Raw genomic sequence first — 16,026 nt, 5'->3', positions numbered from 1 at the left:
GTTGTATCAATAGAGCTATATACTTTGTCATTACTCAGTGCCTAAATAGGCAGCTAACTATAATCAAGTGATTGTCCCATATATAGTTACAGGTCCATGTTTTCTGACATCTGTATTCATAAAAAGTTCCCGTAGTTAACAGGCTGTTGCTAATAAACGTCGAAACAAGTCACCGGATTCGAGAAGTGATGTAGTCTCTTACCCCCATGCCATTATTCCAGATGTTCTGTCTTTCTCTCCGACCATATCGGCCAGCTGTATGTACCACCCCTCAAGACATGGATCTCCAAATACACATCAAGATCTGACCATCACAGTAATGGTGTGCTTAACAAACAAGATCACACAGCTGGAGTTGCATATCAGTGGCATCCATAGGTGCGGGTCAGCTGCCGTGCTGGCCCGTTGCAAACATAAATCGTCTACTGTCTTCCAGGGAAGCGTGTTTGATCTCCATTTCTATTGCATTATTGTCACTCATACTGTCTGTTATCCATGCGGTACTCCGGTATGTAAGTGTCCTATACAGCAGAGGATAAGTCGCCAGTCTCCATAACTGGTATACTGCATGGGGAGGTAGCTAGCTGTCGTTGAGGTCTCAGACCATAGTCCCCCTTCAGATGTAGGGAGCAGGGTTTATCTGTAAATGATCGGTCGCCGAGTCTTGCTGCCAATGACATAGCTAGTTTCATATTTGTCTCAAATAAGCACTTATATATGCCTTAGAAAATCGGTCTATTAGTTTCTCCCTGTCCTCCTGAAGTAGAAAGGTATCATGCGGCAGCCCTATCTTCTAAATAGTTGGATACCAAGAGCGATTGTCTTGCAAGTTCGTTCCACTTGCAGCCACGTGGACTCGCTGAAGAACTTGTGGTATAAAATGTCCTGAATAGGTACTCCTAGGGTCTTTAGTCATTGATAAAGAGCTCTTCATAAAGGGACACAAGTTATAGATAAAAGGTTTTATATAAATATAGATAAATGTCCCTAAAAAATATATTAAGACCAGGAGCTCCCTCAGTGCACGTCCACCCGTTTCAGCAGTGCATTCCGCCTCCTTAAACCACATTTTAATATAAGCTACCTTCTAATAAATATTGAATATGATTTAAATAACTTTTAAAAATCTCTTAATGTTTAAAAATCTCTTAATGTTTGGAACTGTAACATAGAATGTCTCGCAAAAACCTCAGGATTTGTTTTACTAGTTTTGTCACTTCAATTTGAGTTTAATATTCCTTTAATTTATTGTACCATTGATTTGTTGCAATGCATATCTAGTCTATTTTTTTGTTGCATTAGCTGTCATCTGACCTATAAAAATACTTATTTTAAGAAAAAGCTCAAACAGGCAATCCAAAAATTTCAGTCAGGTTTTTTATTTTTGTTTTCTATGAAGATATTAGTTTTAAATACTTTAAATTATTTAGTATTACAAATATACTATGTACTAATTATTCTTAACCTATGTATAAATTAATTTCAATAATTTGAGTTCAGGGATTACATGCATTGTATAATCTGTATGTATCCTCACCAATTTGTGGTTTAACTGGACAATGTACTGCAAAATTGGTTTCTCATTATGTTTCCAGTGGCTCAGCACCAACATATAAAATGTATGGGAAATTAATCCTTATCTGTCAATACACATTTTGCTTCATTATCTTATAGCTCCATGTATGAACAAAATCCAATACTTAGAACAATTGTAAATGAACATTGTAGTAGCTGTCTGACTCACACTGAGAGGATGATTACAGTTGCTGTCTCTTGTTTACAAAGTTGTTCCATAGAGAATACAAAAGTATTCATATTTTCAGTATAGGTGGTGGTTTTAAATAGCAAAAGCAGTTGTCTCAAATGGCAATGGTAAATTCGCTATTTGTAAACAATTTAATACACTCAAGCAGGTAAAATGGATCATTGGAAAGACTTTAAAGGGGGAGACATTTTTACAGTAAGACACAAGAAAAACAGGGTGAGTAGCACTCTTAATTAGTCAATAAAAAATACAGGTGCATCCTAGAAAAGTGAATATCTAACAACGTAAAAAGGAGAGTAGAAACCTAAAATACAGGTAACTAAAAGTCTAGGCAAAAGATAGCACAACTGTATGAAATAAATAAGAGACTAGGGCGAATTCTTGAAATACAAATAGATTTAATAAAGTTACACTAAATAAGTGCATACATCCAAACATACAATCACATACATACAGGGATATAGAAGATGCATAAAAATGTCGAATTGGCCGTGCAGGGGACTGGTGCACCAGTATACAAAAATAGGCAAATGTTCATCACTTTGCATGTATAGGTAATATATAATTGTAATCCAAAGTATAGTGCGTGTCCTTAAAGATGCACGGACCAAGTGGATACAGTCTTACCCCTTCGTGTCTAAATGTACATAGTAGCGTGAGGACATCAGGAGTCAAGGGGAGCTTACCCTCGCCGCGTCTTTTTTCACAGGCATGTGTAAAGTGCAAATAGATAAACAGTTCATGAGAATACCTGTCTTTTTCACGCGGTTGCTCTACCCTGAATTGTAGCTCCTGAGCCACTGAGTATTTCCAGATGAGACAAGGGGTAGACCACAGTCAGGCAAAGGGTCCTCTGACGAAGTGCTGCAAACAGACGAGTCTTAAAGCTCGTTTCACTCCTTTCAATACAGCAGCATGGAGCTTCTTCCGGGTTCTTCCGGAAGAAGCTCCATGCTGCTGTATTGAAAGGAGTGAAACGAGCTTTAAGACTCGTCGGTTTGCAACACTTCGTCAGAGGACCCTTTGCCTGACTGTGGTCTACCCCTTGTCTCATCTGGAAATACTCAGTGGCTCAGGAGCTACAATTCAGGGTAGAGCAACCGCGTGAAAAAGACAGGTATTCTCATGAACTGTTATCTATTTGCACTTTACACATGCCTGTGAAAAAGACGCGGCGAGGGTAAGCTCCCTTGACTCCTGATGTCCTCACGCTACTATGTACATTTAGACACGAAGGGGTAAGACTGTATCCACTTGGTCCGTGCATCTTTAAGGACACGCACTATACTTTGGATTACAATTATATATTACCTATACATGCAAAGTGATGAACATTTGCCTATTTTTGTATACTGGTGCACCAGTCCCCTGCACGGCCAATTCGACATTTTTATGCATCTTCTATATCCCTGTATGTATGTGATTGTATGTTTGGATGTATGCACTTATTTAGTGTAACTTTATTAAATCTATTTGTATTTCAAGAATTCGCCCTAGTCTCTTATTTCATACAGTTGTGCTTTCTTTTGCCTAGACTTTTAGTTACCTGTATTTTAGGTTTCTACTCTCCTTTTTACGTTGTTAGATATACATTTTTACAGTACAATGTCCCTTTAACCCTCGAACAATATTATCTAGTGCACGCTGAATTAATTTTAAATGTGCACAAGACCATTTCAACCTGTAAAAATATGAATTTTATTATACAAGTTCAACTTATAATTTTATGATTGTGATGCATTAGTAGTGAAGGAGTTACCTTTATTTAAGAATTATCAATTACTTTAATAAAACCATATTTCTCTTCTGATTGACAAATCATAAACAGAATGTTGTCTGTGTCATCTTTGCAGAGTTACTTGTTTCAGCTATTGCAAGGCTTAGCGTTCTGCCACTCTCACCGGGTATTGCACCGTGATCTTAAACCCCAAAACTTGCTCATTAACTCAGATGGTGCTATTAAACTTGCTGACTTTGGACTTGCACGAGCGTTTGGGGTGCCTGTAAGAACATACACCCATGAGGTAAGTCACACTTGGTTCTTTTTCCGAAGTTGATCACATTATGAGTTAAAGTACATCTATAAAATGAATTGCAAATGACCAGTTTTGATAGATTCGAATAACAAAACACTTAATTTATGATTATTATCTGTTTATATTTGTAGAATAATCCAAAACATTTGTAGGTGAGCCTAGTTTTAGGAAACGTGGCATTAGATTAATTTATTTCTAATGCAGTAAGTGTCCACGAAATCCATTCATAACCTATGGGAAAATACTTCACCTGGCCACCAGGAGGAGGCAAAGACACCCCAAACAAAGCATTAAATATCCCTCCCACTTCCCCTACCCTCCCAGTAGTTCTTTGCCTTTTGCCTCGTTTCATGGAGGTAGGCAGAGACAGGTGCTTTGGTGAAGATTCTGATTTTGTCCTCAATAGATTGTTTCCTGCAAGAGAGGACAGGGGAGTTGTTAAAAACTATGTAATTCTCTTAGTAGAGTTGTGGTGTATGTTAGTATCAGGAGTCAAAGGTATCCTTTTCAAGTTAGAACCTGAGGAAAGGAGTTTCCATAAATTAGTGGTAGGATCGCAACTGCAAGAACTAGTTTTTAAGAACTAGTTTTTGGTAATCTCTAATGTTTGGTATTTCTGAGAGTATCCCTGCAACAATCTGAATGTAGCAAACGGTAAGTGGAACTATTACTGAAATAGTGCAGGGAGCCAAACAGTTAATATCAGGCAAGGGTGTTGCAAGCATATAGTGTCTATAATAGACTTGCATTCACCTGGCCTGTTGAATCTCATGAGAAACGTGAACAAAGGATACATGCATCACAGGTGGAAAAGGCTAGCTATAATGGCTAACATAAGGATCTTAGGATGGTTTAAATGATTACAAGTTGATATAAACATTTAAAGTTAATATAGCGGTTGCAGGGTTAACCTGAAAACATAGATATCACATTCAAGCTTAAGGTAGGTGATAATGGCAAGATTAAGTTGCGCTTTGCTAACCTGAGACGGCAGCTCACAAGGTTTCAGATCAGAGCTTGTAGCGGCGGCCGTTCTGTGTGCAGATCGGATGGCGTGTGACGTCACCGCAGGTCCTGGATGTGTTCCGTAGATCAAGCTGGTTCTTAGGGTAGGAAACAGACGCAGCGTCAGCAGCAAAGACGTCAGATGCTAAACAGGCTCAGCAGAGACAAAATACTAAGCAAAGAGTGTTGGGCTAGGTGAACCTTTATAGGGAATTCATAATGGATCTTAAAGGTACAGTACCTAACAAAGGACATAGCTGAAAGAGGGGAATGAGAACATACAATATGTGACAGTTAGCTTCTAGTAGTTGCAGGGAAGTTCCTATGCCTCTCCCAGTGTTTGTTGCTATCCTCCCTTTGGGTAAACAGTGTTGGTTACTTATTTAACTTTTTTTTTTTTCTTTATCCGAGCTGATTTCGGTAGCATCTCCTTTGGAGAATATTCAAGACTGCATTCTGGCCCTAAAAACTGCCAATTCCTTCATTTGTGACTCCAGGGTTAGTTCATGACCACCTTTTAGATCTGACATATGCATACCTTCACATTCCGATTCTCAGAGATCATCACCAGTATCTGTTTTTTTATTTTCTGGACAAGCATTACCAATTTATAGCTCTCCCATTTAGTTTAGCTAAGGCTTACAAGATCTTTATAAAGGTTCCAGGGGCTCTCCTTGTTATAGTCGGGCTGTGGTGCCATACTTGGCGACATCTCACACAGAAGTTACTCTGATAGCTTTGGAGGCATGGCTGTAAGGAGGCATGCGTTTTTATCTCATAGGTGAACGCTTAGAGAAGCTTCAAGCTACCTTCCGTCTACTTCACTCCACTCTTCGGTGGCTCAATGCATGGAAGTAGTAGGTCTTATGGTTGCGGCTTTGGACGCTATTCCTTCTGCTCGCTTTCATCTGAGACTGCTACAGTTTTATGTATCCTAAGGCAATGGAATGGAAATTATTTGGACTTGTCTCAGGATGTCAGCCATCCGCATTCCAGGTGTGGAGAACTGGGAAGCTGATTTTCTGAGTAGGCAGACTCTTCACTCTAGGGGATGGTCTCTAAACCAGGAGGTTTTTTGCGAGATCACTCTGTGTTGGTTGGGGGTGCCCGGAGATAAATCTGATGGCTTCCCGCCTCAATGCCAAGCTACTTGGATACAGATCGAGAGATCCTCAAGTGGAGTTGGATGCTTTAGCAGTTCCTTGGCACTTCAATCTAGTATATATCCTGCTCCCTCGAGTAATGGCTTGAATCAAACAGGAGGGAATTTCAGCAACGCTGTTAGCTCCTGCGTTGCCACGCAGGTCTTGGTATGCAGACCTTGTGAGAATGTTGTCTGCTCATTCATTGCAGCTGCCTCAGAGGCTGGACCTTCTAGTGCATGGTCTGTCATTCTATCAAAATTTAGATTCTCTGAGGCCAACTGCATGGAGATTCAACACATAATTTTGTTTCAGAGAGGATTTTCTGAGGCTGTGATTATTACTCTGGTTCAAGTAAGCCACCAGATGTATTTATCATAAGATGTGGAGAGCTTATTTGTCTTGGTGCGTGGAGTGTGTATTTCCTTGGCACAAGGTGAAGACTCTGCGTATCCTTCTGTTTCTGCAGGATGGTTTGGAGAAGGGCATGTCTACTAGTTCTCTTAAAGTTCAGGTTTCTGCTATTTCTGTATTGTTGCATGAGAGGTTGGCTTGTTTGCCAGTTGTCAACCTATTGTAGAATTAGACCTATTTTTCAAACCTATTTTCAAACCTATTGCTCCGCCATGGAGCCTTAATCTTGTTCTTTGAGTTCAACAGGTTCTGTTTGAACCTATGCTTCTATTGATATTAAGTTACTAACTTGGAAAGTGTTTCTGTTAGCTATTTCCTCTGCTGTTTGAATTGTCTGCCCTCCAGTGGGACCCGTCTTATCTAGTGTTCCATTTGGATAAGGCTGTACTTAGGGCAAAGACGGGGTTTTTATCTAAGGTTGTCTCCACTCACAATATCAATCAGGAAATTGTTCTGTCGTTGTCCAAATCCTCCTTACTCCAAGGAGAGAGGTTACTGCATAATCTAGATGTTGTTAGAGCTTTAAAGTTTTATCTTCATGCTACCAAGGAATTTTTTCAGTCCTCTTCCTTGTTTAACCTGTATTCTGGTAAGGGCAAGGGTCAGAAAGCCACAGCTGTTACCATATCCTTCTGGCTCAGAAGTTTGATTTGCAAACTCCATCATGGATTACGGCACATTCTACTTGTGCGATGTCTACTTCCTGGGCCTTCAACAATGGGAATTCAGTTGAACAGATATGTAAGGCTGCTATTGGTCTGCATTACATACTTTCATGAAATGTTACAGATTTTTGATATTTTTGCCACAGCTGAGGCAACTTTTGGGAGAAAGGTTCTTCCCTACTTTTCCCTCAAGATTTTGTGGACTCCACAGCTTGGGTATTGGTTTCCCATAGATTATGAATCAATTTCGTGGACTATCACTGCCATTAGAAAGAAAATGATGATTTATGCTTATCTGATAATTATTCTCTTTCTGGCCAGTGAGATTCTATGAACCTGCCCTGAAATAGTTTAGTGGCGGCAGTCTTATGGCACCTCTCTAGCCCATTTATCTCTCTACTTTTCCTAATCCTTGGCTTGAACTATTGAGATGGTAGGGGAAGGGGAGGGATATTTAATGCTTGCTTTGTGGTGTCTTTGCCTCCTGGTGGCCAGGTGAAGTATTTTACCATAGGTTATGAATGGATTTTATGGACTCTAGCTGTCGAATATATAATTTATGCTTACCTGATACATTTTCTATTTTTCATAAGTAGGGTTGCACCAATACCATTTTTTTAAAGACAGAGTACAAGTACCGATGCTTTTTTTTTTTTTCAAATACTCGCCGATAGCAATTATCGATACTTATTTTTTGTTTTTGTCATGTGACAGCTTCTCAAGCACGATACAGACAAATGATTTAAGATAGCTTATTTATAATTATGAAGAACTGTAACTCAAAAGATATTACAAAATAAACCGTTTTATTTGCTCGTTGTGACAAAGAAATTTCACAGAACATGTTTATTAATAAAAATATTACAATAAAATATATTAACAACAATACATAACAAATGTAAAATCACAACCAACCAGAAGTGCATTACAGTTTAAAAAATATAACCATGCACTGTTTAATCATGGGGAGCAACACTATGGGATAGATTAAATTGACTGGTAAGCTTTACCAATGCTCTCATTACATGTCCAACTCCATTAAAGTATAGGCTTATAATTGTAGGATTCATAGGAATTAAATTAATATGTCCTATGAACACTCTTTCTGCAATTATATAAGCTAAGGATGTTACTTAGAGTACAGTATGTTTTGAGCATGATTGTGCAAGATGAGAACTAGCAGTATAACAGACAATCTACAATTAGAAAACATTTTTCAACTACCTTAATATACGTCGTAGAAAGATTAAATTACGCGAGGTCACCTTGGCTGAGAGAGTGAAGCAGGCTTTTATTTTAGTACAGAATACCCCATCACAAGAGAACTGGGATAATTATTTTCTTATCAGAAAAGAAAGAGATCTTTTCCTTAAAGAACAAGCCCAAGTTGATGAGATAAGAATAAATAGACATTATAAGGGCTTTCACGGTTCCTCTGCCAAATATCTGGCTAAACTTACTAAAATCAGAAAAAAAAGAACATAATACCAGCTATCAAAGAGAATAAGTCTAGATATTTTGAGACAGCAGAAATATGTGGGGTTTTTGCTTCATATTATCAAGATTTATATTCTTCAGTTAAAGTTAATTTTGAAGCACAAGAGAAATTCTGGTCTAAGATTGTAGTACCTAGGATCCAGTCGGATGAATTAATATTGCTAAATGAACAAATAACGAGATCAGAAATCAGTAAGGCCATTGACAAACTGAAATCTAATAAAGCGCCAGGTCCAGATGGAGGATCTAATACCAGTACTAGAAAAACTTTTTAATAATTATTATAGCTCAGATATCCCCATATCATCCTATTTCTCTATGGCCAACGTTACGCTGATATTACAGGCCGATATCCGTTTTAAATTGTGATTATAAGATCCTAACCTCAATCATAGCTAATCGTTTCTCTCTCGCTTTACAGAAACTTATACATGAAGATCAGACAGGCTTCATGCTCAAAAGGAATTCCTCTAAAAACATTCGTAAATTAACCACGTTGATTGATTATGCATGGAATATGGTGCAGAAACCCAGTATAGATATGTATAAAGACAGGGCAGTCCTCACCCTAGATGCTGTTAAAGCATTTAATTCTATTGTATGGGAACACCTTTTTACCTCACTTCGAAATTTCGGGATACAGGGAAACTTTTTGCAATTTATATATAGAATCTATGCGAAGCCAATTTCATATATATTGGTAAACGGAATGATCTCGCCTAAAATAATACTACAGCGTGGCACTAGGCAAGGATGTCCGTTGTCTCCCCTGCTTTTCAACGTAGCATTGGAACCATTAGCGATAAGACTAAGAAATAGTCTAGCAGGGATCACATTGGGTTCGCTATGTCTAACTACATTACTATACGCCGATGATATCTTAATTTTTCTAGAAAATACACAACAAGTAATTCCAATACTGAGACAGATATTGGAGGAATTCAGCTCTTTTTCAGGTTATAAAGTAAATACAGAAAAAAGTGAATTAATGTATATTGGGAATATAGCTACAAACTAATTGGGTAACCCGTTTAAAGTGGTAGATTCTATTAAATATCTGGGTCTAATGCTTCATAAAAACCCTAAATTTTGGTATACAGATAATTATTTCTCATTATTTAAAAAAATCAAATTAGATCTGAAACTTTGGACCTCTTTCCCGATCTCTCTTACGGCTAGAGTAAATTTAATCAAAACTATCATATTTCCTCGTCTTCTCTACCCTATACAAAATTTGCCCCTGTTTATAACAAATAGGGATTGTAGAAGTTTATATTCCTCTATCTCCAAATTTATTTGGCAAAATAAAAAACCTCGTATTTAATCGGCTAGATTAATGCAGAAATCACGGGCCGCGGGCTTATCATTGCCTAATATCAATCTTTATAATATTGCAGCGATGGTAAAAATTGCCATTGATTGGCTGGCCAATACAAATACATTTGTTTCTCTAACACAGGAGTCCTTCCTGATTTACCCTTTCGCATTACCGGCGATTTTGCATTGTAAACTAGGTCAACTGCCATCCAATGTTTCTTCACTAATTACAATCAAAAATATAGTGTTGGCATGGCATAATTTTTGTAGATTTTTGGAAATTGACTTCTCAATTTCGGAGTTTCTCCCAATCAGGGGCAATCCGCTTTTTCCTCCCGGTCTACGCCAGAAAACTTTCAAAAACTGGGGTGAAAAAGGGTTAAATAAAATCTTGCAATTAATTGGCGTAGATGAGAAAGTATTAGAAGGTGAAACTTTGTTCTCCCTTTTTCAGCTACCAAGATCGGATCTATTTGCGTTCTTTCAGGTACGCCATTTTATAGTGTCACAAAGTTGGAGGTTCCCCTTATCGGTTGCATGGTCCGTTATCAGAGATTTAATACAGAAAATTATGGCAGGAGTCACCTCGATTTCACTAATGTATGACATAATGCTCTCTAAACAAACGCAGGGTTTCTGTAGCAGAATCAGCGATTTTTGGAGTGGATTAATTGGAGATACAGAGCCTGAGAGAATTACACAAAGCTTTAAATCCCTGGAAAATTGTAAAGTCCCCTCAACTTGGTATGAATCACATATGAAATTAATAAACAATTTTTATCTTTATCCAGCTAAATTAGCACGTTTCTATCCATCTAGATCAGCTTCTTGCCCTAGGTGTGGGTATAGGGAAGCGGACTTATTACATATGCTATGGTCTTGTCCTAAAATAAATCAGCTCTGGCTGAAATTTATGTATTGGTTTAATAATTTACATGGTGTTACAGTCTCTCTCACGTTCCGGGACATTATTTTGCTGATTGTTCCAGCGATTAATGTGGACCGGCACTGGACCTGCTCCCTAAATACCTCCATATTAGCTATTAGACAAAGTATTTTTAAAAAATGGAAGGAAAAAAAAGGGCCGGTTCTGAGATAATACATGCCATTCAAGATCAAATTATTTTCGAATCATATCATTTACAAGAGGCCTCTGAAATTAGAATTAAAAAGTTCCTCCTAAGGTGGTACCCCATTATTAATTCTTTCCCCAGGCCTATACAAAAACAGATTTTAATGCCCTTTACATCTTCAGTAAGTTTCGCTGAAATGGTAATACTAAATCTCTTTCCACATACATGGATCTCCAATAGTACAGAAATCTAAATTTTAGTCCTGGTCAGGAGATAGGGGGTGAAGCGAGAAGATTAATTTTTCAATTAATTTTCTCTTCCTTATTTTATTATTTTTTTTCTTTTTTTTTCTTTTTCTCTTTACCTTTCTGTTCTTTCTCTTCTATTTTCTTTTCCTCCGAAATATGGAAAATAGGAAAATTCCCAGTTCGGTGTACAAGTTTTGCTCTTTTTGAGATAATGTATCAATAGTGGCAAAGTATATATGTTTTGTATTTTATTATGTTTCTATATTGCATTATGTTTGACCTTGCCCTGTGAGGCAGAAAAGGTTTGATGTTATTGATTGTACACTGTATGGGTTTCAAAATAAATATTTAAAAAAAAAAAAAGAAAACATTTTTCAAAAGTTAGTGGCAAGTTCTTTTTAAGGAACAGAAGCATCTCTGCATGTTCAGATAGAAGTCTGTTTCTTTTATCAGTAAGGACGTTTGATGCTAAGCTGAACAGTCTTTCACTTTCCACACTACTGCATGGGGCAGAAAGATGTTTTTGGGCCAATAAATCTGTTTATTAACTACCCAGTACTTCAGGGGTTTGTCTGTATGAGGTACAGTGATCTCTCCCAGGTAGGCTTCCAGCTGTATAGTAGCAGCTTTTGGAGCACTGCTCAGACATACAATAATACAAATAACAGCAAGTGATAAGTGGTCCATTTATATCTCCCACAATAGGCAAATCTATTCTAGCTCTTCATCCTTTAGATCTATACCCAATCCCTGCTGCAGAAGTTCAACTGCTGATCTTGATTTCTAGAGGTATAAAAGTCAAGCTTGGGATTGGGAAAAGGATTTTGTTGAAGACGGAGTCAAGTCCTTTGGTCCTCAATGCTCTTTTGTTCAGAAAGAGTTTATTTTTCCTACATCTTCCACTGCCAACACATTCTTATTTCTTGTCCTTAGGATAGCCTTGCTCTAGAAAGTCTAGGATCATCAACAGGGTGCACAACCTCGGGTGCTATTTTAATTTGTCTAAAAAAAAAAAAAAACAATGGAAGGTCAGTTTACACTAACCCTCTGTCAAGAAGTTTCAAAATGGGATTCCTGCTTTATTCAATTAGTTCATACTCTATAGATACTTCATGTTCTTTTTTTGCTACTGGTCATTACACATACTTTTGAAAACACAAACTGCAAATATAGGTTGTCAATGACAAACCTATCGCGTTTATTCACCAAAATTCTAACTGCTTTTCTTGCTACAGTTCAGGTGTAAAATATTTCTGCTATGTGTATTTAGACGACCGCTTTTAGCCAGTTTTAAACCCACTAAACACTCAGTAACTTTCAGGAGCAATGTTGGTTGGAAACTTCCAAAAGCCCTTTTCTTTTTAAAGACACGATGAGTCCACGGATCATCATCCTTACTTGTGGGATATTCACCTCCTGGTCAGCAGGAGGAGGCAAAGAGCACCACAGCAGAGCTGTTAAATAGCTCCTCCCTTCCCTCCCACTCCAGTCATTCTCTTTGCCTACGTTAGTGATAGGAAGAGGTAAAGTGAGGTGTTAGAAAAGATTCTGCAATCAAGAGTTTATTATTTTTAAAGTAGTGCAATATTGTGCTGCTTTGTTCTAGGGCGTAGTCGTAGTCCATATCAGTCTCTAGAGTAGAGCTATTGGTGGCTTTAGAGCAATGCAAACTTGTGGGACATAATTCTCACTGCGCCTCCCATACATTTATGCTGCCCTTATCCTGATGGCCTAAGCAATCTTAACTCAGGCTCTATCATTTCCCACAGGGCTATAGGAGGGAGAGGACCTCTTAAACCTGATGGACTGTCCTGCTGTCGGACAGTGTTATAGGCAAGTGCTGACTTTATTCTGGGACAAAAATCACTCAGAGGAAAGTGGGCACTTCAATTGGTATAACACTTAAAGCTTTGATATATGGGGCTCTTTGTGTTGGGACGTTGTGTTCTCTACGTATGGAGGATTATGTTGGTAGCTTAAATACAGTAACTGGGAGTTAAAAAGCTACTTTTTTTTTTTTTTTTTTGGGTTGTGCGTATCGTTTTTAATTATTATTTTAAAACGGTCTGGTTGTGTGCAGTTATGGACGCCCACGATGGGCAGGGCTACTGTTTTTGCGCATTTTCTGAGTCACTGCGCAGTTGTTAGCCCTTCTCTGGTGTACGGAACTGTTCCGGTATAGTGGAAGCATCGCACTATAACTGCATGGTCTTTTAATCGGAGCAAGCGGTTGCGTTGTACTTTTGAGCCTTTGTCATCAGCAGCTTGTTTGGAGATCACCGGACTATAGCAGTGAATATCCGGGCGGCAGGTAGGCGCCTCAGCAGAGCTGCTGAGGCGTAGGGGTGTCCGAGGCTTATTTTATTTAACAAGGAAAATAGTTGCCATTTAAATTTTAAAGCCACAGTATCGTTTTTCAGACATTTAATATTACTTGAGCTATATTAATCTGTTTAACATCTGTTTGTTTGGGCCTCATATTTTTCTACCTGCAGAAAAAAGTCTTATTTTTAAAATTTAAAGGGCCAGTAAGTAATTTTTTTTTGTAATTTTTTTTTGTATAAAGGCAGTTTTTTTTTTTTTATTGCACTATTCTACTGTTCTTCATCATGGACATAGAGCAAGTAACATTTTGTACAGCTCTTATGTGTTTGGATGCCAATGTGGATCCACCAATTCCTTTTTGTCCCTCATGTATTGAGAGGGCTTTAAGTTATAGAGAGATTTTTCATGCACAAAATTTTTCAAAAGCGGATGCTTCTCAGGTATCTAATGACGAGATTCAGAGTATGCCGCAGCTTTCTCCCCAAGCGTCCCAAACTTTTACGCCCGCACAAGCAGTGCCCTGTACTTTTTCTCTAGCGCCTGCTGGAGTTACTTTAAAGGACATAGCTACTCTTATGTCTTCCACAATTTCTGATGCGCTGTCTGCTTTTCCTATGCTACAAGGCAAACGTAAGAGGAAAGACAACCATGCGGTCAGTAAGGTTTCTGATGCCATGGTGGCAATCTCGGATGTACCCTCCCAGGGAACTGAGATGGAGGGTATTTAAGTTCTATCCGACGGTGCAATTTCAGACTCTGAAAGTTCATTACCTTTGACTGATTCAGAGGTTGTATCTTTCAGGTTTAAACTAGAACACCTCCGCCTGTTACTCAGGGAGGTTTTGGTTACTTTAGACAACTGATTCTACAGTAGTGGTTGCTCCTGCGAAGTAGAGTAAATTGGATGGATATTTTGAAGTTCCCTCTTACTCATATTTTTCCAGTGCCAAAGCGAGATTCAGAGATTGTTTCCAAGGAATGGGAGAGACCAAGTATTCCCTTCTCTCCGTCACCTATTTTCAAAAAGATGTTTCCTATATCTGACGCTGTCAGGGAAGCTTGGCAGACGGTCCCTAAGGTGGAAGGGGCTATTTCGACCTTAGCCAAACGAACTACTATTCCCATTGAGGATAGTTGTGCTTTTAAAGATCCCATGGACAAGGAAGTTGGAGGGGTCTACTTAAAAAGATTTATGTTCACCAGGGTCTGCTATTGCAGCCGGTTGTGTGCATTGCTACTGTCACTAGTGCAGCAGCTTATTGGTTTGATGCTCTGTTCGAGTCTCTAAAGACTGAGACTTCCTTAGAGGAGATCCAAGATAGGATTAAAGCTCTGAAGTTAGCCAATGCTTTTATTACGGATGCTTCTCTGCAAATTACTAAATTGGCAGCTAAGAGTTCAGGGTTCTCTATACAAGCCCGCAAAGCCTTATGGTTGAAACCTTTGTCTGCGGACGTGTCATCCAAGTCTAAGCTTCTAGCAATTCCTTACAAGGGGAAGACCTTGTTTGGACCTGGCCTGAAGGAAATTATCTCTGATATCAAGGGAGGTAAGGGTCATCTCCTTCCTCAGGATAAGAGAAGTAAACAAAAGACGACGACAAAGTAATTTTTGTTCCTTTCGAAATTTGAAGGGAAATTCTTTCTCTTCCTCCTCTAAACAGGAAGGGAACTATTCGCAATCTAAACCTACTTGGAGACCCAACCAGTCTTGGAACAAGGGTAAACAATCCAAGAAGCCTGTTGCTGAATCCAAAACAGCATGAAGGGCATGCCCCCGATCCGGGACTGGATCTGGTAGGGGGCAGACTTTCCTTCTTCGTTCAGGCTTGGGTTCGGTACATTCAGGATCCCTGGGCAATAGAAATAGTGTCTCAGGGATACAAACTGGAGTTCAAAAATTTTCCTCCCAGAGGAAGGTTTCTTCTTTCAAGATTATATGCAAACCAGATAAAGAAAGAGGCGTTCTTACATTGTGTAAGAGACCTCTCCTCCCTGGGAGTGATTGTTCCCGTTTCAGTACAGGAACAGGGGCAGGGTTTTTATTCAAATCTGTAGTTCCCAAAAAGGAGGGAACCTTCAGACCTATCTTAGACCTCAACAGTCTAAACAAGTTTCTCAGAGTTCCGTCATTCAAGATGGAAACTATTCGTACCATTCTTCCATTGATCCAGGAGGATCAATTTACGATGACAGTGTATTTAAAGGATGCATATCTACATGTTCCTATCCACAGAGATCATCACATGTTCCTGATGTTTGCCTTTCTAGACAAACAAACAATTCCAGTTCGTGGCTCTTCCGTTTTTTTTTTTCACAAAGGTTCTGGGGTCTGTGCTGGCGGTTCTAAGACTGCAGGGCATTGCGGTAGCGCCTTATCTAGACGATATTCTAATTCAGGTGCCATCTTGTCAACAAGCAAGATCTCATACCGACGTTGTGCTATCCTTCCTGAGAACTCACGGGTGGAAGGTAAATTTGGAAAAGGGTTCCTTAATTCCGAAGACAAGGGTAACTTTCTTGGGAACTGTAATCGATTC

At 38.8% G+C, this 16,026-nt stretch overlaps 1 protein-coding gene across 1 annotated transcript in view; it reads left to right on the top strand.

Annotated features, from left to right (window-relative positions):
- CDK2 (cyclin dependent kinase 2) overlaps positions 1–16,026 on the top strand; it is a 192,091-nt gene that overhangs the window by 34,513 nt on the left and 141,552 nt on the right. Inside the window, exon 4 of the mRNA XM_053708119.1 lies at positions 3,619–3,789. Within this exon, the coding sequence (XP_053564094.1) occupies positions 3,619–3,789 (171 nt within the window). The remainder of the gene's footprint in view (positions 1–3,618; positions 3,790–16,026) is intronic.

Source organism: Bombina bombina, chromosome 3 (assembly GCF_027579735.1).
Source record: "Bombina bombina isolate aBomBom1 chromosome 3, aBomBom1.pri, whole genome shotgun sequence".
Classification (NCBI taxonomy): domain Eukaryota; kingdom Metazoa; phylum Chordata; class Amphibia; order Anura; family Bombinatoridae; genus Bombina; species Bombina bombina.
The sequence above is the reverse complement of the archived record's forward strand: the minus strand, read 5'-3'. Positions and strand labels throughout refer to the sequence as shown.